Source organism: Phyllosticta capitalensis (assembly GCF_038381095.1).
Source record: "Phyllosticta capitalensis strain CBS 128856 chromosome Unknown BKA78scaffold_3, whole genome shotgun sequence".
NCBI lineage: Eukaryota > Fungi > Ascomycota > Dothideomycetes > Botryosphaeriales > Phyllostictaceae > Phyllosticta > Phyllosticta capitalensis.
Window position 1 is genome coordinate 727,515 of NW_027117441.1, and position 20,787 is coordinate 748,301.

The following is a 20,787-nucleotide window of genomic DNA, read 5'->3' on the forward strand; positions in this document are numbered from 1 at the left end:
GGATCCGGGTCCGGATAACCGAGGGTGAAGAAATTTCCAGTCTGACGTGTTGAAGAAAAAGGAGAAAATACGCCAGAATGATATTCGATTTGGAGGTCGGCTTGCAACCTGGCACATCCAGAATGTCTTGATATCACTTATGCTCGTTGCAGCGAACATTGTCAGGTTGGCCGTATCTCCGCCCATTTTGTTGTTGCGAGACTGCCTGTAATTTGTCGGTGAGCTGGATTCGAGCTGTTGAAGCTTCTGTTTTGTCACGGCATATGAAGCCGGTAGAAGGGGATCCGGAGTTCGTCAAGCATTAGACTTGCTTTGTCGTTAATGTGACAAATTGAGCGACACGAGGAGCAGCTGCTTTTGTTGTGTGTTTGATGAAAACATGATGACGTTGAGAGAAACGATTTGCTGACAATGGGCATGCTTGACTCTGTGAAGGAAAGGGAGAAGCGGAAAAGGATGAGGGCGACAGAGGTAGGTCAAGAAGATGAAGAAGTGCGAGGTGGGCAACGAAGAAACATCTTCAGGGTGGGCGCTGTAGACATTTTGTATGACCCGGCATGGAAGGAAAGGGACCCGGTCATCGCGCACGGTCCGCCGGCGGAAACTTGTCACATCCCATCGCCCTTGTCAAAAGTCGCACCACTCTCCGGACTTCGGCGCGCCTTCACCATCATCCAACTTCTTCATGGATTAACTCAGCCTTCTATGCTGATGAAATTCCCCGTCTTGCCAGCCATCATCTCGCCATGTCAAATCAAACGCCGTCATCCAAACCGCCTGTCTTCACCACTCCATGAGCTGAATAGAGAAGCCGCCGTTGACAAGCCCTTTCACTTTCTGGATATGCTCAAGGCCGACCATCGCAGCAATGACCGCTGAAAAGCTTCACCGGTCTTCTTCCCACTTCCGCCATGGCCGTCACCAACAAAAGCCATGCACTTGAGACGTAAAGGTAGCCTGTGTGCGTCTGGTGCAAACAGCCGGGGGAACCACCACCAAGCTACCCCTCTGCCCGCCATTGGATTTGCTCATCCAGAAGATGCACCTCTTTCGATCATCCTGAAAGCTACTTTTTCGGGATTCTCAATCCTCAAAGTCAACCCCGCGTGGACTTTGTGGGCAGCCTTCCACACGCGTTTCCTAGCATCCTCGGCTCTTTCATCGCCCTCGGCGACTGGCTCGATTCTGTAGCGCGAAAAGATTTGAGCAATGACAGCGACAAACTCGACTTGTGCAAACTTCTTCCCCGGGCAAGATCGTGGGCCATCACTCCAAGGTTCAAAGGAGCCATCGACAGGGGTCCGGAGTTGGCCATGGTCGGTCTCGAGCCATCTTGCGGGCCTCCACATCAAAGGATCAGGACCCCAGACTTCTGGAAGAATCTGGAGTGCTGGTATGTTGAAGTTGACATTCGTGTGGGGTGGAACGATGACATCTTTGCCTTCCATGGTCTGTAATGTCGTTGGCAAGGCGCCGGATGTTCTTGGAGCAGTCGCAACACTAGGAAACAAGCGCAAGCTTTCGAGCTGAGAAATTTCAGCGAGAGTTCAGACAACTGATATCTCCTTTTACTCACCATGACCGCCAGGCAACGCTTCATCCGTGGGAAAGACTCGTAGGTAAGCGGAACGCCGTCGAGTTCCTCAAAGAGCCAGTCCTGGACAGTGGGAAAGGCCGCGAGTAAGAATATGGCAAACCCCAGGGTATGTGCAGTCGTTTCATGGCCCCCAAGCGTCCACGTAAACAAATTGCCGTACAGTTCCTGGTCGCTGAGACCCCCCGACTTTGAATCTGTTACTTGGTTCTCTCGGACCAGGGACTCCAAAAAGTTCAAGTTCTTATCGGAATCGGGACCCCCTGATTTCTTGCAAGCCTCGACCGACTCGACCAAATACTTGTTGAGCTCTAAGGAGCAGACCTTGAGGTCGCGGAGTTGCCATGGCGTCCATCGAAAGCGGAAGACAAGGTCAGGGACGATGTTGAGATATACAATATTGTACATCTGGAACACTTTACTCAAACACTCTCGATATCCCCTAACATGGTTTTTGGGCAGAATCTCCTCTGAGGAATCACGGAAATCGTACTGGAAGCCGAAGGCCGCGCGGGCAAGGACGTGCAAGGTTAGAGCGGTCGAGTCCTTGAAAGTCGACCTAAAGCCGCGCTCTTCTCGGGACCACATGTCAATCATCTCCTCAGACTGCCGCATGGCTTCTTGCCAGACGATGCGGTGCACGCTTTCGCCAAAGGATCGCGTGGTGATTCGGCGGTGGCGCAGCCAATCGTCCCCATTGATTGAAACAAGGCTTGGGCCGTATATATCCAACATGCCTACGCCATGTCAACTACAAATGACTCTTGACAACTCCCGGAAGCCATACTTACGGACTGCGCCAAGGTACTTTTGGAAATGCCGTCGGTCATTGACCACCTGATGGATCATGGCCGGATCCGAAGTGTGAATTGCAAGCTGGCCCGGCATGGCATGTGCAAACACTTTGCCGTATTTGCGGTGGATCTCGCAGCCATTTTGTCGGTCACTCCAGTACCAGCTCACTGTGCTGTAATCTGCCCAGCCACCAAAAGGCAGTCGTCGTATGAAGGGGATCAAGAAGTTGCTTGTGACAACCCATAATGGGTTGTCGGGCCGCACTGGCGTCCACACAACGGGTACGCCGATTGATCTCGCTTTTCGTATGTTTTTGACTAGACCGACAACATTCCAAAACACATGCACAAGAATGATTGTAATAACCGCGTAAAGCATGGCGATCGCCTGCTGAAATGAAGCCTGAATGACCAGTGTCGGTGGAAAATAGGTTGCGGGAAGCTTCATGTGCGAGAGGCATTTGCAAGTGTACCCTGGCGCTCTCCCGAGCGGGAGCACAGCAGGGCAAAGCGCGACAGATGATCCTGGGCGGAGCCGAGACAGCGCGGGACGGCTCTCGAGCGGATCTTCAAGACACCCGTGTCCCGTCGAGCTTGTACAGATGGTTAAATCGATAGCTGCATTATCAACATGCATGACCAAGCCGGAAGCACAAAAAGCAAAGGTCGAAAGCGTTACAATGGTTTACAACTTGTGGTGCCCAAAGATTGCCTTTCACACTCTCCGCCATAGTAGAGTCCGGTGATAGCCGTGGTCTACTACTTCGGCTTGCTGGCCTCGAATAACAACATGCTCCCAACAATCCTCCTATTGACAGCCTCAAAAGCCTCTTCGAGCGGTTTGACAAAACTCGCAACACCATCTTCGTAGTTGTCAAAAACACCAATCGTGTTGTGGAACCAGAGGAGTGCTTTTGCCATCAAGCTGTGCGCGGCGTCTTTCCCAAGGATGGTAAATCCAAACAGCACGCCATCTTTGGTGAGCAAGTCCCGCAGCCGAACCAGCGCATCCGCCTTGCGAGCAGGAGGACCCGGAAGACAATGGAGTAAGAGGCCAAGAGAAATGATGTCGAATTGCCCGCCCAATTTTTCGGCAGCAATGGGCTCCAGGAAGTTGGCTTGGACCTTTGTGCATTCGATATGGGGATGAGCCTTTTGAGCACGCAACGCGGCTGCGTCGAGGCACTCGGCGTTGATATCGAGCAACGTGATTTCTTTGACGTCGTCGAGCGGCGCCCTTTCGAGGAAATAGCCCGTTCCGACGCCGATATCAAGAATTCGGCATGGGCGCGGAGACGATCGAGATATCGCGGTAGCAATGCGGCTGTTGAGGAATGCCGTGAGCTCCGTGCTTGCCGGGCAACCCCAGATGTAGGGACAGTATATTCCGAGAATGAGGATGTCGTAGAAGGAGAGGATGCCGGTGGGGAAGTGGAGGGAATCTCCGGGAGGCTTATCAGAGCTTGAAGAAACAGATTTTGGAGCTGCATCCATGATTCTCAGTTGGCACTTGTGAGAAGAGTAGGATGAATGAGCGATGTCTACCCATCTCCGGCACTTGTTTCAACTCCGCTCTCCTACTTACTGCGGAAGAGCTGACGCAACCCTAACCTTAAATATTCAAGCTGCGAACATGACCTAACCAATGACCGCTTGCGAAGCTAATCATAGAATGCCAACTTGATCGGATGCCGCGGTGCCATTGTGATTTCAGTGGCCAGTGACGGACTTCTCTGAACAAACTTTTCCGCAAGTTCAGGCCCATCGCCTCTGCGCACCCATTTGTGGGGCTTGGGAGTCAATTGCGGCTCTTCCATCTTCAATTCAACCTTGCTGAACCGTTGAAAGATTCGAACAATCACGTAAGCCATTTCAGTGAGGGCAAACTGCTGTCCAACGCAGATGCGAGGGCCGCCATTGAAGGGAAGATAAGTCCACGGCTCCGGATGCCAGTTGGTCCAGCGGCGAGGCCGGAACAGATGTGCAGGAGGAAAAGATTCGCTTTCGCTTTCAGGTGGCAGCAGTTCAGGGCTGAGATCTGGAAATACAAGGTTAGCGGAACCCAAGTTCAACCGAAAGACCTGACTTACGCATTACATGAGTCGACCACACAACAACGGTGCCCTCTGGGACACCAACAGGATCTTCGCCTTCTGGTCCGCCTCCGCGTGGCAGGCTGGTGTCTCGGAGCGCCGTTCGAGCGTTGAATGGCACAGTTGGATATATCCGGAGAGTTTCGTTGACGCAGTTTTGCACCGTCTTCATGCTCTTAAGCTGATCGTACGTTGGTGGACGCTCGAATCCAACATGCTCTTCAATCTCGCGACGTAGTTCAACGACAACGTCTGGGTTGCGTGCAAGCTCAAAGAAGCAGAAGGCCAGCGTGTGTGCGGTCGTGTCCCGGCCAGCGGTCAATACCGTCATGACCTCATCGATAAGGCGCTCCCTGTCTTTCATAGAAGTGACGCAGGCGTGCAAGAATGTGTAGTTCTTGTCTTTCTTGTCTAGTTCGTCCAAGTCATCTGGGGAAAGAGCAATTGCCTCCCGGACGTAGCGATCAATGAAGTCCTTTGCAATCCGGATTTGACGTCGAAACTCTTTGCGCGAGACCAGAAAATTGAAAGCCCCAGCGCGCTCAATCAGCGCCTGTGTGGCTCGGATGGTCTCAAAGGCTTCTGCAAATTCTGTCTTGGGCTCATTCAAAGAATTGATGTCAATACCAAAGGTAAATTCGCTGGAAGCATCCAGAGCAAAGCTGAAAGGAAATCAATGTTGGTTACGTCTTAGCAAGGATCAAGTAATAGACTTACCGGGCAAAGAGGTCCTTGACATCCACAGTGCCACCTCCACCGAGCATTGGTAATAGGACCTGGATATGCCTTTCGAAACAGTCGAGGTCACTAATCCTTTGCTTAGTGAAGAAGGTGCGTACCACCTGGCGGGAATGCTGCCAATCTTTACCATCTGCTGTCAAAATACCTAGCAATTTTTGGTCAGTGATGACTGATGACTCCCGAGATGACCTCGAGGGAGCATACTGTTCCCTAGAAGATCGCGCCAGTCATTCCGCATTCTCTCCCCCTTTCCGTAGTCGTAGAACTGCGTGGTCAACATCCACTTGACGTTTTCCGGATCGGCGGTGAAGATCCATCGATGGCCGCAAAGTCCGACTTCGTAGTTGTACGGACGCCTTCTTCCGTTGGCGGTGCGACAAAATTGGTCGTGAAAGAACTCCAGGTTCAGATCGCGTACGGACATGGATGTAAGTGACCAGAGGAAAGAGAAACCTGTTTTATGTTACCTGACCATGTTCATGATATTGGAACACATTAGTACCAAGTGGGTCCTTCCATCCTAAAAGACTCGGTGCATGTCCCCCGTAGCGCCGGATCTTGATCTCTTCATTGATCTTCTTGTATATGAGATGGGCCAGCCAGGCACCAACGACCGTAAAGGCGATGGTAGTGGTGACTGAGAGATTCTCCAACATGGTGAGCAGTTGAGACTAAAAAGTGGTCGATTGCCGCAAGCTGATCCAACATCGGGGCCACACTTTCCGTGTTGTATAAATGCGTCGTTGACAGAGGCAGCTCTGGGCCGAGGGTTAGCTTAAAACCTTAATGGAACTCAAGCAGTTAGTCATCTGAGGCTTTCCACCACTCGTACCCGCGCCAACAGCTCGTAAGTGCGATGCTTGGCCCCCACTGTTAATGGATACAAGATTTTTTATGCCTTTTTTTGCAGCTAGCAGTCGGTGAGGGGAAGATCCGAGGCTGCAGGTAGATTGACATGGCACGAGGCACGCAATCACGTCGAATTGGGCTGGGAAAACCTGAAGCCACCTACGGTTGCACGCGGCAGACTTCAGCCCCGATGGCTACTCAACACCGCACCCAAGTACCACCCTGAGTTCTTGACGGTCAGTCTCTAGCAACAATCACCTCTTGCCTTTTCGATTACAGCCAGGACCAAAGGACAACATCAAACGACTCAATGTGATCAAATGTCCAACAGACCACATGCTCTCTGTGGGCTGGACCACAGAAAGGATCTCTGTTTCATCACTTGCGATCAATGCTTCCACGGGAGATTGTCCAGCTCGTCGTCGATTTCGAGCAACGCGAAAACTCCAATTGATGTTGGGGACATATAGCTAAGAGCTTTCGTCGCATCCAGAAAACAAGGCTGTACTTTGAGTCCATCATCGACTTGACCAACGACTCGGCCTCTAAGCTTCGCAAGATTATTCTTTGCGAACTTCGTCTCGGTGGATTTCGCCGTGGCACTCCGCAGGATTGTGGTTCTTTCCAAGTGAGATTGAGTCCCTCTCAAATTCCCAGGCAAGGAAAGTCATGCGTAGGGACAGGAAGATGGCTCAGTCTCTGTGCCAGAGAAGCACTAAGTAAAATCACATTAGCAATTCTTCGAAATTGCAGAAAGGGTGTCCAGATTGGGATCTGGACCATGGCGTTGAACCGGCAGGTAGATTGCTGGCGAGTGGTGAGTATTCCGGGGGTATGAGTAGATTTTCGAACCCAAGGAGCATTTCATTCTGAAGGATTATTCAGCAAACGCCAAAACGACCCGTGCCAAAAGTACAATCCCACGTTGACTAGAACCATATAATTTTCAAGCACCCGGACTAGCCTCTGTAACGGTTCCACTCTCGGACGTGTCCTTCTTCTCCTCGTTCTTCTTCGACGCCGCCATCTGCCACGCGGGAATCGATGCTCTCCCGCTGGTGAACCTGCTGCTGTACGGAGTCGACGCACTTGTGTTGGAAGCTCCGGGAGTCTGGGCGGGTGACGACGCTTGAGGAGTCTCCTGTGGCAAGGCCGTGCCGCTACCGCCAACGGGTCCCATCGGTATAGATGATCCAGGTGTGCCACTACCGTTGGTCGATGGGATACCTGTTGCCCCGTACGTGACGGATCCGGGACGCGAAGGCGGGTTGATACCGCTGGAAGCAGCGCCACCCATGCGGTTGCCGACCAAAGTCTTGAGACTCTTGAGCTCCTGGGAGAGATCCTTCAACCGGTTGTCCGTGCTTTCCTTGTGTGATTCGAGAGCCTTGGGAATGAGATCGCGCAGGCTCTTGACATCATCCTCCATCCTCCGGCTATCGACATCACGCCGCCTCAACGATTCTTTCAGCCCTTCAATGGCAGTCTCCATGTCGGAGATGGCGGAGTCGAGGCGTTTCGTGCGATCTTCTTCGGCGGCCTTGAGCGCCGTCGTATCTGTGTTGAGCTGCTCGAGCAATTCGAATGCCTTGTTGAACGATTCATCGACGGCGGTCTTGTCTTGTTCGAGTTGAGGTGGCGTGGGCGGCGCAATGAGCGGATAAATGTAGCGCTAGAAGAATCAGCGTGGATTTCGCAATGCGCGACAACCAATAAGCAAACCTTTGCTGTGAAATATAATCCATAGCCCACCCCACCCATGACTGTAGCCATTATGAACCAATCTCGCCAGTCGCGCTTCGGCACCCTGCCATCCCAAAATGTTAGCCATCCGATTTTCCAGACGGCAAAACTGAGCCACCACTGCGACAACTCATGCACTTACGGAGGCGGAGGTTGCGGCCAGTAAGACGGATATGCGCCATATCCAGGCGGCGGTGGGGGAGGCTGTTGGTAGCCATAGCTTTGTGGTGCTGGACTTGAAGCGGTCGGAGCTGCCACCGAAGCTGAGGCGGCTTCTCCCGCGCGAGCTAGCGAGGCATCAATCTCTTCTTGGGTGAGATTTTTGGATTGGAGAAAGGCAATTCGTTTTTCGACGGGAGCGCTCGCGACCGAGGGGTCCTGGAGAACTGCGGAGAGTGAGACGGCATGGAAAAGTGGGTGGTGGAAAGTTGGGTCTTACAAGTGACCTGTGACGGAGGTTAGAAAGTCAGTGCAGGAGCGAGAAAGAGGCGACTCACGGCCGAGCTGATGAGGTCCTCGCGGACCATTTTGACAAGTAGCGCAGGGTCAAAATGTCATGGAGAAGGACGGTTGTGGTTCCAGTGGACGCACAGAAGCTATGATGTGACGTCCGTGTCGGTCGGTCGGGCTGGGCCGCTGGACCGAGGCTCCATCATGTCACCCACCTCTCACTCCGGCATCGGGTCACGTGGGCTCATACTCAGCTCTCAGGCCTCGTCGGCAACACCGCAACTCTGCCATTAACTACAACCTCCTGAGCGGCGTTCCTTCAGCTCCATCGAGTCGCTTCTCCGTTGAAAATTCGAGCTGCCGCGCGAGTGAACAGGCCAATCATCATGCGTAGACGACTCGAACGGCGGCCCCGAGTCCAGTATTAAAGTTCCGGCGTCGGCCACGCCGTGGTATCCCGCGTCGACGGGCATTTTTTATTCCTCGGCGGCAGGGAGGATGCCTGTGGAGAACCGTGGGGAATGGTCGATTAGATCAATCTAATCAGGAGACGCATGAGGGACTTTCCCTTCGCGGTCGACCAATTCTGCCGTTTGTGTGTCTACGGCCTCATCCTCATGCGCCATTGAACAAGGTCATGGCAATGCCCAGCCCGAAAATTTTGAACTCACTGGACGCATGGCGTTCAGCCTCGTCCCTCTCCCTCCTTTGCCTTGACACGTCATAAATCTAAACGCGCCGGCCTTCGGCCAACGACCGTTGGCGTTGGATTGAAAAAGGCCTACTAGTTCCTCTCTGCTCCCTTCGATGTAGGATGCACCAAACAATGGACACCGACCCTGCTCCTACCCCTCCCCACGAGGTCATTGACGACTCCAAGCACGACGCCAAGGCCTCCACTTCGTCTGACCAACATGAATTCCAATTGCTTGGGGCGACGAGTCCTGGTGTCAAGCGCATTGAGGCCATTGCCGCCCACTTGACGCTGTTTGACCGCGTTTTCCTCTTCATTGGCGTGTTTCTAATTGCATACGCATATTCGCTGGACGCTTCTGTCCGCTCAACTTATCAAGTACGTCGCCAAATCAATTCAATTGAATGTAGCTGATGCATTTCAGACGACTGCAACTGCGTCCTTCAGCCAACACAGTCTTCTCGCCTCCGTCAATGTCCTTCGAAGCGTCATTGCCGCAGCTGGTCAACCCACCGCATCCAAAATTGCTGATGTCTTTGGCCGTGTCGAGCTGGTGCTCGTCTCCATTTTCTTCTACGTCCTTGGAACCATCATTGAAGCGGCTGCCACCAATGTGTCGACCTTTGCTGCCGGCGCCGTTTTCTACCAGGTGCGTGCTGCTGATCCCAACTTCGAATACGAGCTGACCATCGTAGATTGGATACACGTTTGTCATCCTCCTCGTTGAAGTCATTGTTGCCGACGTGACGTCTTTGCGCTCTCGTCTCTTCTTCTCCTACATCCCAGCAACCCCAGCTCTCATCAATACGTGGGTCAGCGGAGACATCACTTCGTCGACTCTGAAAACCACGACCTGGAAATGGGGCGTGGGCATGTGGGCCATTGTGTACCCTGCCAGCGCCGTGCCGCTCTTGGCTGCCCTGTTGATAGCCCACCGCCGGGCCAAGAAGTCGGGAGACCTGGCTGGCTTCAAGACCCCGTTCGAGATCCTTGGCGGCCGTGGCCTTCTCTCGGCACTCTTCTGGCAATTGGATACGATTGGCATCATCCTCATGATAGCAGTCTTTGCGCTGCTGCTCGTCCCCTTGACTTTAGCCGGAGGTGTGTCGAGCAAGTGGCAGGATGCCCACATCATTGCACCACTGGTCGTGGGCTTTTGCTGTATCCCCGGATTCGTCTGGTGGGAGATGAAGGCGGTGCACCCTCTTATCCCGTTCAAGCTCCTCAAGGACCGCGCCGTCTGGGGCGCTCTCGGCATCGCCCTTATGCTTAACTGGACCTGGATGCTGCAATCCGACTACCTTTACACGGTCCTGATAGTCGCATTCAACGAATCGATCAAGAGCGCCACACGCATCATCTCATTCTACAGCTTCTTCTCCGTTCTGACGGGCTGGATCCTCGGCGTGGTCGTCTTCAAGGTCCGACGTCTCAAGCCCTTCATCGTCTTCGGGACCTGCCTCTGGATGGTCGCCTTTGGGCTGCTCATCTACTACCGGGGCGGATCCAGCGGGCACAGCGGCATCATCGGTGCGCAGATTCTGCTGGGCATCGCCGGCGGCCTGTTCCCGTATCCCGCGCAAGCATCGATCCAGGCGGCCACGCGACACGAGCACGTCGCCATCGTCACCGGTCTCTTCCTGGGCATGTACAACATCGGGTCCGCGCTGGGCGCGTGCATCTCGGGCGCCATCTGGTCGCAGGTGCTGCCCGCCGAGCTCGAGCGCCAGTTGGGCGCTGCCGATGCGACCACGGTGTACGGCGACCCCCTGAGTTGGGCCGCCAAGTATCCCCCTGGCACCCCCCAGCGCGACAGCACCATTGCCGCCTACCGCCACGTCCAGCGCTACCTGTGCATCGCTGGCATTTCACTGTCGACGCTGCTCATCTTCTTCGGCCTCGTCATGCGCAACCCCAAGCTCACGAACGAGCAGTCCCTCCCCGATGCCGAGCAGTTTGACAGCGACTCGTCTTCGCCTGAGGATGCAGACAAGAAGACGCAAAGCGGCATCAATCTGAAGTTTTGGCGCAGGTCTTGAATGCTGTTCGCGGGGTTGATGGGTCCTGAGGTTTCAGGAATCGAACTTAATGCATAATGTAGATTGGACAGCCTTTCAGTAGATTGCTCAAAGCTTTTCATTGTAGATAGCTCAATGCCTCTTCGTGCGTCCAGTTGTGGAAAACATCTCGTGAAGTCTTCAATGTGATGGTGTGATTTGTTCCCTCATGAATCTGCCATTCCCTCAAACGAATCGCTGTTGCCAGCTTTCGGATGAACATACACCTTCTCACACTAACTCAGCACCTTCTGTTCGCTCCGGTCTCGGTGGCTGACGAAAAAAAAAATTGCCAACTCCAAGACTTATTGCCAAGTAACAATGCCATGGAGACAGGGGGTGTTCAAGCTTCTAGTACTTTGAAGAGAGTTTCTTACAGAGAGCATTCCGTGCTTTCGTCTGAGTCTGCGATGACTTGAAGCCATATCTACATGTGGGTTGATTTTCTTTCGTCGCCTATCGTGCGGTAATCAGTGAGCAGGAAGACAGACATTCTCCCTTCCAACAGCGACCTGCCCCTCAGCTTTCCATCAAATTGGCAAAGCATAGCCTGACGATTTTTCGGCGTCCCGAGGAACATTCAGTCAATGAACGAGTCGACGCCGGGCTTTTGAAGACCCTCGGAAATGTTCAAAGAGACAAAATTGGCGCAAAGAGCAAAAGCACAGGCGCGCAGTCCATGAAACCGGTCAAGTGCCAATGCCGTAAACCACGAGCACGAGCTCGTCCAACGCATCATCAAACCATGCTTTTGAAGAAGCCCGCTGAAATGCAACCATTAAACTTACCAAGCATAAGCCAAGACTCCATCTCATGCGAACCAGCCCCTTGCGCACTTTCTGACCGGCCGAACTCCATTATGCATCCAGAAACAAGAAAGCGAGACGTCAGAGGGAAAAAATAAGGACGAAAAACACAGAGAAGCAGGAAAGTCGTTCGTTCATGGTGTTTGCTTTTGAGCAACCCATGGCTGCTGACATTCGCAGCCCGACGTGCCTTGCCTTGCAAGCCCCGCCAGCCTCGTTGTTTGTGTGTGGGGGCATTTGTGGTGGTGGTGCTGTCTTGCCTTGCCAAAAAGGAAGTTTGGTTCATGCTCAGCCTTTTGAGACCGCACCTGCCTCCGGTCAGTCGATGTCAATGTTGCTTTTGGGAGCTGATTGCGTAGTTGCCGTGTCCATGAAGCAATCGACGGCATTCTCCAGCCCGTCATTTCAGAGCTAGAAATGTCAACGTGGAGCGGCAGATGATATCTAATTCAGGGGCGGTGTCGTCGTCATTGCTCGTCGGCTTGCGAGTCAAGATTGGAATCTCCACCAATCGAGTCTCTGTTCGGGCCATGCCGTCTGATCTCGACCGGGTGTTTATCCAGGCTTTCATAGTACTGCAGCAGACTGCCGATGAGAAACGCCCAGCTTCCCCAGAAAGTGCTGCACGCGGCTTGGTACTGGGCCCAGCTGGCCGCCATGTCGTAGCCAAAGGCAGGGCTGAGCGTGAAGCCCACGCCGCCGAGCATGTTCCACGCTCCTATGTGCCACCCCAGTTGGCTGAGCGCCGGCTTCCACCAGTGCGTCTGCGTCTCTAGCATAAAGAGAAGACCTGAGATGACGAAGCCGAGACCGCCGACCACTTGAGGCGTCCAGTACACGCTGTCGATCAGATTGTTGGACATGTGGTTGTAGATGCCGGGTAGCGCCGTGAATCCGGCAATCCAGAAAATGGTGGCTGCAATGAGTTGGATGGAACAAGCCCAGAATCCAAGCTCGTACACGTAGTGAGTGCGCAGTTGGGTGCATGAGGGAAACCAGCACCACGATCTTCCATGGTTGGGGTCGCTGTTGGTCGAGGTGCCGTGCTGATTCTGACCCACGATATTATGGCTATTTGGGTGGTGATGCTCACATTTGCTGCTTGTTGGCATCAGCTTGAAAGCAGGCGAGTCTTTCTCAGCATCCACAGCTGGCTGAGACGAGGGATGACTCGGATTCTCAAAAGCAACCGACAGCGCCCAGCCGAAGCAACCCGTCCGATTCTCATTGACAGCTTCAAGCATTAGCAAGATCGACCCGAATTCAAACACGGTTGCGCCTATGAATGCGGTAATGCCACCGCCGTACAAAATTTCGTTGTGGAATTCAGATGACGGCATGATCAGCGGAAGAAAGACGAAGAAGCCGTTGACGACCCAGATGACGCTGCCGACGGTGAAGATCAATGCCACCAAGTAAGATATGTCCCAGACTGGAATCTGGGTGAAGACGCGCGCCAGAGCCTGAACGATGGCGGAATGATGGCCTGCACGCTGCGAGAGTATCTGCACACCTTGGGTGTCATCCACGGCAAACTCGTCAATACGTAGCGCATGACGCCCCTTGCGATTGTTGCGAGCGGTCCACTTGTAGAATACTCCGGGGATCGCCCCCTGCAAGTGATGCTGGTCATGCTCGAGCGCAAAGTGAGCGCGCGTTGGATTCAGAAAAGGCAAGGGACCTCTGACGCGATGACGACGGAATTTCGGGTCCACACTGTGGCGCAGAGGCTCCCGATCATTGTGGAAGACGCGGTTGCGGGAGGGTCCATTGTGTTGCATCATGAAGGGTGGCGAAGAATGAAAATCCCAGGCCGACTTGGTGGGATGCCGGGCGGAGCTGAGGACGCCCAGTCGTGACGCTCACCTGACGACGGGTGGACGGTTTCCCACCGTGTCTTGCCAGAAGCAACTGGAAGGAAGCTATGTGGAGCTGACTGTATGTGAACAACGGGATGACGGGCGACTGATGATGACGTGTGGAGAGGCAAGTGTTGCGTTGCCGGAAGCTGATTTTTCAAAAGACGGCAAAGATGTGCAGTTGGATCTGATTCTTGTCAAGTTGCAAGACGGCGCACTGGAGCATTGCCGCCGGCCGACGAGTTGATGACTGCAGAGGGTGGTGCGGTGACGAAGAAGAGTTGCAGATGGAGGTGCGGATAAGACCCGGAGACAAGCCGAACGCGGTTCAGAACGTCATGTTCCCAGCTCCTTCCCCATCAATGAATAGCATCCAACAGACCTTCCTCAATCCACTTTTTCTCCGCTGGGGCAAGCCGTGTCACTATTCTTGCACTCCTCCGACGAGATCGAGGACCCCGACTGGTGTTTTTGCGGATCCTTGGAGACGGGAGTGGAGCAAAGCGTCTCACCCACTCCTCGAATTGATCGCCCACGCTTGCGTCAAGCGAGAGGATGAAATGGAGTCCATGCTTGTTCGACAAAGCAGTCTTCAGCGCCACTGCGGCATCCATCCAGCAGATTAGTTGGTGTCGGAAGTCCCCCAGGGATCAGGAGAAACTCATGTCATGCAAAGAGCGCAGACAGGATGCACAACGAACTGCTCATGAGAATTGGATTACATAGAGAGCACCGCCCCAGCTGAAGAAAGGCTACGCGGGCAAACACTTGTGCGCAACGACCCTTGGTTCACTAGGCGTAAGGCGCTGCAGTCGGCGCCAAGCGCCCGTAGGTGTACCTCAGAAAGTCGACGAAGGGACTGCCGGTGGCGTCCATCAACCACAATCGGCTGCGGGACCATCCAGCGCCCCTATCGATAGAGTGCTCCCGGTCTTTTGACCAGAGCCGAGCTTTCCGTCACCACCAATACACCAGCTCACTAGGCGCTAGGAATTTGCCAATGTGGTTGCAGCTGGAGTATTGCAGGTTGGAACACAGTGAGGACGTCTGACGGGAGCTCCCGCCATGGTGGTCGAATTGGGACGACCTCATTGGCCCAGCAGTCCTGATCACAGGGTCTGTCATTCGAGCGATGGCATGTTGGTCGCAGTTTATGTTGTGGCAAGTGCACTTCTGACAAGACGGTCCCATGTCCCAGTGGAATCAATATTGAGGCTCTTAATCGCCCCGGCCGCCATTGGTCTTGGCTGCCCCTGTCTTCGACAATTCGACGACGGGCTTCCGTTGGTTCCCTGTCGATCTCGGAGTCATGGATGACAGTTAGCAAGCAGTGCGAAGGAGCACCATCATCCCTTGAGCCCCTCAACCCAAACGGCTGTTCAGGAGCGCAGGAATGCAGGATTCTCACGTTGACGGCGGCAGTGTCGTCGAATGTTCGCTGGTGGTTCCCTAATTTTGGGACAGTCTAATTTCGGCGCCGAAATATGGTTTCTTGGAGTTCCGTGGTTAACATGGCACCAAATTTCGCCGTAGTCTGTGCAAACTTTAATTCATCCTCAGTCTTCTCGGAAAGCTTGACGATGACACACTTGGTCGGGTCGGCCAAGAGCGCACTCCGAAGTCTTAGCAGAGCGGCACTGCCCGCCAGTCAGGTCCAACAATTTGATCTTGATCAATCTGGTCTTGGGACGAGACATTCAATAAATGGCGCGCCTGGCTCTGGCAAATCAGGCCATGCTAATCTGATCTAGCAAAAAAGACCCATCACCATCGGCGGCTTACGAGCTTAACAGCATCACCTGGCAGTGAGAATGACGAGCAAGCTTCGCTCACGTGACAAGGGGGTGAAGATGGTCGCCACTGGTGTGGGCGGTGAAGACGCTGGAGGTGACGGCCGAGACAGTGGTCACCATTGCACAGTGAGCGTTGGCAGCGGCAAATACCGGGGCAAGCCTGCACCAGACAATCAGATATGCAAAGACACGGTCAGCGTCGAGTGAAGGTGCTTCCGCAACGTCTGACAGGTCAGACTGGTGGAGCACAAGGGCCGATACTGGGTCGTGGTGTCAAAAGTCTAAAGCGCAGCGAGCGCATAGCCGGATGCTGAGACGTATCGCGAGGCGCCTGTTGGCAATGACGGAAGGTGAAACCCCAAGTCTTGACTTTTCCGTACCGCAACTCAGTGGACGACGGTCGCCAATCAAAACGTGGAGACCCCAGCAAGTTGGAATCTTTTTGAGTAATAGGCGTGCTGCTGAGTCAGTGGAGCGGCATAAGCAAGCAAAACTAGATAGACGAGCAAACTCTATTGCGACCGGTGGTGGGATGCTGACCGGGTTTGCAAAAGCGTGCTCCTTGTGAGTGTGCATCCGGGCCGGGACAAAATCTCACGATGACTGGAAATTCAGGGCAGACTGGACAGGATGGCCTCGAGCATGGAATGTGACACGGGAGAGCAATTCGTCTCTGGCCGGCTGCCACACGTGTCAGACCTGGTCAGACAAGACGCATGAGTGTTGAGCCGACTCAGCCTCGTGTGGGAGCAATTGCTTCGACTTGCGAGAGATGCAGCGCGCAATGTGTTCACAAGCCAAGGCGAAATCAGCCGCAAGGTGCGGCTGGGAGGCCGTGGCACAAGACGACTTGACGTTGTAGTCGTCGTTGAGTGGATGAGCAACAGAGCGGCTCCAGCGACGAGTCGTCTTTCCCCGCCACGTCAAAAATACAACGGACGACTCGGGAGACATGGACATAGATCAGAGACACAAGACGTAGACTCCAACCTCTTGCTGACTCTGGACCCTGTCGTGATAGGCGTAGATTCGGCGACGAGAGCGTGTCGCGTGCATGTAGGGCAACAATAGCCGCAGCCTGCAAAAGCAAAAGCAGGTGCAGCAGCCCTTTTCTTTGCGACGCATGTCCGAGCCCGTAGAGTGCAGTAGGTAGGCGAAGAAGAATAAAAAAGAGGACCCTGGACGCAAAAGCAACGGTTTAGGGTTATGGTTACCGTTGGCGTCACGTTGGGGCAGGGCACTGGTAGAGGAGTAGTCACTAGTGTGCGTCAAGTGCGAGCATCATGGAATTCTGATTGATCGGTCGCAGGTCGTGGTGGTTGTTTGCGATTGCGATCGTGATGCTAGCAAGGGCAGGTCGACGTCACAGTCAGAGGCTACGGTAGGGAAGATGGGGACACCCTGGACAATGGGACTGCAAGCTCGCGGAGGTGGCAGTTTCAAGTCCAAATGCAGCGCGGGAGCGGAGCGGCTACAGCGACGGGGTGAGGAGGGAGACGGGGAGAGCCATGGACGACGATGGCCACTGGTACTGTGGTCGCGGTCTAGGCAGGAGGCAGGACGTTATGCACGCGAGGCAGACAAGAAGTGAAAAAATAACGATGAACACGAGCTTCTGGAGGCTGCATCATGGCAGGTGGACAGTGTGGACGGCAGACGGGATGGGGGTGGTGGAGAAGCTCGGGCTAGCGTGGCGAAGCATTTGGTGGCTGCCGTAAACGAGTCGCGGAAGAAAGAGAGTGATGAGTGTCGGTCCACAGTGTTTCGCGCGGGTCCACGGCAATCTATGCACGGTGCGGATCTTTTGGACAGGCGTATCGATAAGAGGCGGTCAGGTCCTGGAAAATTCGAGAGCGTCGAGTGGCCACGGGATCGACAGCACCTCCGCCTGCATCCGGCTAGCAGAGGGCGGCCAGACTGGCGGCTGTGGAGCTGAGAGTGGCAGAGTGGCAGCCACGGTTGCCGGTCAGTGTCAGCCAACTCGCACCGAAGCTGCCACGTTTTGGCCTCTCAAAATCTCAGCCGCCCGCATGACCTCCCTGAAACCGTCTGCCTCCTGCCCGACCTGATTGGCCCACTGATCCACAATTTCCGCAATTATCACCAATCACCCTGCTAGCCAATCACAGCCCCCAAATCACACGCCGCCTACGACGACTCTTTCGCTAGTCATGGCACTACTCTTTCACTAGTGACGCACGGCTTGGGTTGACGACGACGACACTCGCAAGATATTTTTTCGACGGCGACAGACGGGGGCAGGCTGGGCAACGGCCACATCTCGACAGGGGGGGCAAGGCCAAGTGCGCAGATTGGGCGGGTCGCCGAGGTTGAGGCATGCAGTGTGCCAGTCGTCGGGCACATCGGTTGGCCGGGCGAGCAGGTTGAGTACGACGCGACCATGAATGGGGAGGAGAGTGGCCAAGGCGCTGCAGCACTGGACTGTGTGGCCTGCAGATGCGATGCGCTGCAGCTGGTCCACTGGGTAGGCAGAAAGACAAAGACTGCCAGAGAGACGCAGGGCCAGGGCCTCTAGCAAGTGACGCACGCCAGGGATGGATTGCAATCGAGTACCTGCACCGCAACCTGCAAGAGGAGCGCAAAGAGGCTTGGGGGGCGCGGCGCTTGGATGCTTGGGCTTGGACTTAGGTGACAAGGACTGGGATTGACGAAGGATCAGTCCCAGTCACCATCCCGCCGTAAGAGTAAGCCTTTGTGTGCCACCCATGTCCCCAATGCCGTCGCCGCCAGGGGGTGGCCCGCTGCCTTTCCGTCTTCGTCATGGCCGCTGCATGCGCTGAACCCAAGAGCCCTGTCTCGCCTTGCAACGGTGCGTCGGTGCTTCCCACTTATCACCCACCGCGCCTCGGCTGCCTCCTTCCCTGTCTGTCCACGACTACTCCCGTCTTCCATCCTCTCCACACTCTGCTTCCTACATCATACCCGCCAACGACCGCCTCATCCCCCTCACCTCTCACCTTTCTCTCTCTTCACCTTTCCATCTTCCACACTCCCTCGGGAATCCTGGTGTTTTCCTGTCTCTCCAACCAAACTAGACCTTTTCGCTCTCTCTCCTCCTTGGACTTCTTCGCTGGACCCCCAAGGCCATAGCTTTCTTCACACCATGTTACCGACTCCCCCGGCATCTCCGACTCTCAATGGCTGCGTTGCTCCCCACTCTAGGCCCGACCAATCTCCAAGCTTCCAATTCACTGGTGTCCTCGGCGAGGGTGCCTATGGAACCGTCTACAAGGCCGTCGACGTCCACACTGGAATCCAGTATGCCGTCAAGGCCCTGAACAAGCTCAACCTCGAGCCCCGCCAGAGGAAATTCCAGCAGCGCGAAATTCAGCTCCACCACCGGGCCAGCAGTCATCCCAACGTTGTTTCCCTGGTAAAAATCATGGACTCCCAGGATTGCACCTACGTGGTTCTGGAATACTGCCCGGACGGCGACCTTTTTTCCAACATCACCGAGCGGGGAAGATACGCTCGTAATGAAGAGCTTGCGCGCAGCGCCTTTCTCCAAATCCTGGATGCCGTGAGCTACTGCCACTCCCTTGGAATCTACCACCGGGACCTCAAGCCTGAGAACATCTTGGTCACGGACAACGGCAACACCGTTAAGTTGGCCGACTTTGGTCTGGCCACCTCGGACCCTTTGACGTCTGATTTTGGATGTGGTTCGACCTTTTACATGTCGCCAGGTATGCTCCGTTTTGCCCTGAATTCGAGAACCATGGCTAACCGCCCCGCAGAATGCCAACAACCAAACCCCAAGGCCTACGCTTCCTACAAGTCTGCCCCCAACGACGTCTGGTCCTTGGGCGTCATTCTGGTCAACCTCACCTGCGGCCGCAACCCATGGAAAAAGGCCTCGCTTGAGGACTCTACCTTCCGCGCCTTCATGAAGGACCCCAACTTTCTCCGCTCCATCCTGCCCATCTCCTACGAGCTTGATGCCATCCTGCGGAGAATATTCGACACCAACCCCGACACCCGGATCACTATCCCGGAGTTGAGGGATGCCATCCTCAGATGTCCCAGGTTCACGAAGCCCGCCGCTCCTCCCGTCTACGCGCCCGCTCCTCTCCCATCTCCTCCTCTCCAGCCCTACGACCAGTGCACCGCTGGATACCAGCCCGGACTGGTCAACCTCCCCCAGCAGTACATGACCAACTACGCTCCTCAGGCCCCCATCTCGCCTCCTCCCTACGCTCTTCAGTTTCCTCGCTTCTCCAGCAACTCGGGATCCGACTCTGGCTCCATCTTCTCCCACGCTTCCTCCGCTTCATCTGCCTCCTCGCAGCATTCGACCATTCCCTCAACCGCGGTCCCTTGCCAAGGAGGTGTCGTCCCTCAACACTCATACGTCGCCCCGGCAAACGCTTGGATTAGCCCCTTCTTCCAGCATGCTGGAAACCTCGTCAAGCAGTTTTCTCAGCAGTTATCCTTCCAACGGCCTCTTTGCGCCCACTAGATACCACGTTTCCACGGATTTTACCTGGTCCGCGGACTCCGAGGATACTCATTATGCCTTCACGAAACTGTCTTAACTTCTCTTTCTCCACTTTCGAAAATCACGACGACATGAGATCTTTGCCGTAATTTCTTCCAGTTGGCAAGGTGTTTTCCGGTTTTGCGAAATGCGCGGGTGGTGCGAAACATTCAACAAGGCGTCCCCGGAATGGTCGGTGAGGGTGTCATTTGGTTTTTGTTCTTGCCACGAATAGGATCTAGAGGACTGGGCCGGCTCCAACTGCATTTTTGTTTTTCATTGGGTCAAGCTTTTTTTTTCCCCTTGGCCGAAAGTTTTTCTTCTTCTCTACTTAAGACATGGAGCGGACATGCGTCTTTTTTGTTTTCTCAAAGAGTTGATCACACTGGGATGGTTGTTTCTGATGCTTCAGGGGAAATGGGCTCAAAATGATGGCATTTCAGGGAGTTCTCTTGCTACAGCTGGGACCTTGAACTACGTTCGCTTCTACGTACGGCTACGCGCCGACATTGTACGATTATCAAAAGGCTGTTAGATAGCCTTGGAGTTGAAAGCCAAGCCAAGAGGCACGGCCAATTGAACCGAACCAAAGTCGAGATGAGAGATCTTGTACACTTTGCCACATGCCGATTCCCAGAGAGTGCATTTGGATGATTACCATGGATGACGAGGCTGGCATGCACAGGGCCAGGAGCAAGGCTGGGCTTTGCATGGCGGCGGTTGGGGCCGTTTGCTCGAGAGCCAGTCAAGACATGTTCGCGAATTGCATGGCGGCGGTTGGCACACGCGTCGTCTCCCTGGCTACATGGGGGGGTG

General features: G+C 54.5%; 7 protein-coding genes across 7 annotated transcripts; 2 read left to right on the forward strand and 5 right to left on the reverse strand.

Annotated features, from left to right (window-relative positions):
- Positions 1 to 1,028: 1,028 nt before the first annotated feature.
- On the reverse strand, positions 1,029 to 2,767 carry BKA78DRAFT_293482 (cytochrome P450; the record flags this gene model as incomplete). Its single annotated transcript, XM_066886222.1, has 3 exons — positions 1,029 to 1,526; positions 1,577 to 2,331; positions 2,386 to 2,767. 3 exons carry the CDS (start codon positions 2,765 to 2,767, stop codon positions 1,029 to 1,031), a joined length of 1,635 nt encoding a protein of 544 aa, XP_066746305.1.
- Positions 2,768 to 2,998: 231 nt separating this feature from the next.
- BKA78DRAFT_94806 (methyltransferase domain-containing protein) lies at positions 2,999 to 4,108 on the reverse strand. The gene has a single exon (XM_066894025.1). It carries the CDS (start codon positions 3,880 to 3,882, stop codon positions 3,148 to 3,150), a length of 735 nt encoding a protein of 244 aa, XP_066746306.1. The 5' UTR covers positions 3,883 to 4,108; the 3' UTR covers positions 2,999 to 3,147.
- BKA78DRAFT_350800 (cytochrome P450) lies at positions 4,050 to 5,878 on the reverse strand (the record flags this gene model as incomplete). The annotated part of the gene is made up of 5 exons (XM_066891050.1): positions 4,050 to 4,426; positions 4,479 to 5,143; positions 5,199 to 5,367; positions 5,427 to 5,675; positions 5,725 to 5,878. The coding sequence occupies 5 exons, from the start codon at positions 5,876 to 5,878 to the stop codon at positions 4,050 to 4,052; spliced, it is 1,614 nt and encodes a 537-aa protein (XP_066746307.1).
- Positions 5,879 to 7,017: 1,139 nt separating this feature from the next.
- On the reverse strand, positions 7,018 to 8,341 carry BKA78DRAFT_350801 (peroxisomal membrane anchor protein conserved region-domain-containing protein; the record flags this gene model as incomplete). Its single annotated transcript, XM_066891051.1, has 5 exons — positions 7,018 to 7,743; positions 7,794 to 7,878; positions 7,957 to 8,200; positions 8,254 to 8,260; positions 8,312 to 8,341. The coding sequence occupies 5 exons, from the start codon at positions 8,339 to 8,341 to the stop codon at positions 7,018 to 7,020; spliced, it is 1,092 nt and encodes a 363-aa protein (XP_066746308.1).
- Positions 8,342 to 9,078: 737 nt separating this feature from the next.
- On the forward strand, positions 9,079 to 10,997 carry BKA78DRAFT_330347 (major facilitator superfamily protein; the record flags this gene model as incomplete). The annotated part of the gene is made up of 3 exons (XM_066889766.1): positions 9,079 to 9,336; positions 9,383 to 9,607; positions 9,654 to 10,997. 3 exons carry the CDS (start codon positions 9,079 to 9,081, stop codon positions 10,995 to 10,997), a joined length of 1,827 nt encoding a protein of 608 aa, XP_066746309.1.
- A 1,291-nt stretch (positions 10,998 to 12,288) lies between these two features.
- On the reverse strand, positions 12,289 to 13,602 carry BKA78DRAFT_247894 (uncharacterized protein; the record flags this gene model as incomplete). Its single annotated transcript, XM_066884335.1, has 1 exon — positions 12,289 to 13,602. The coding sequence occupies one exon, from the start codon at positions 13,600 to 13,602 to the stop codon at positions 12,289 to 12,291; it is 1,314 nt and encodes a 437-aa protein (XP_066746310.1).
- A 4,995-nt stretch (positions 13,603 to 18,597) lies between these two features.
- BKA78DRAFT_350804 (kinase-like domain-containing protein) lies at positions 18,598 to 19,953 on the forward strand (the record flags this gene model as incomplete). The annotated part of the gene is made up of 2 exons (XM_066891052.1): positions 18,598 to 19,180; positions 19,232 to 19,953. 2 exons carry the CDS (start codon positions 18,598 to 18,600, stop codon positions 19,951 to 19,953), a joined length of 1,305 nt encoding a protein of 434 aa, XP_066746311.1.
- Positions 19,954 to 20,787: the final 834 nt, after the last annotated feature.

Bases quoted from the DNA above. Each gene is read 5' to 3' on its own strand.
- BKA78DRAFT_94806 (XM_066894025.1), bottom strand. From the start codon at position 3,882: ATGGATGCAGCTCCAAAATCTGTTTCTTCAAGCTCTGATAAGCCTCCC.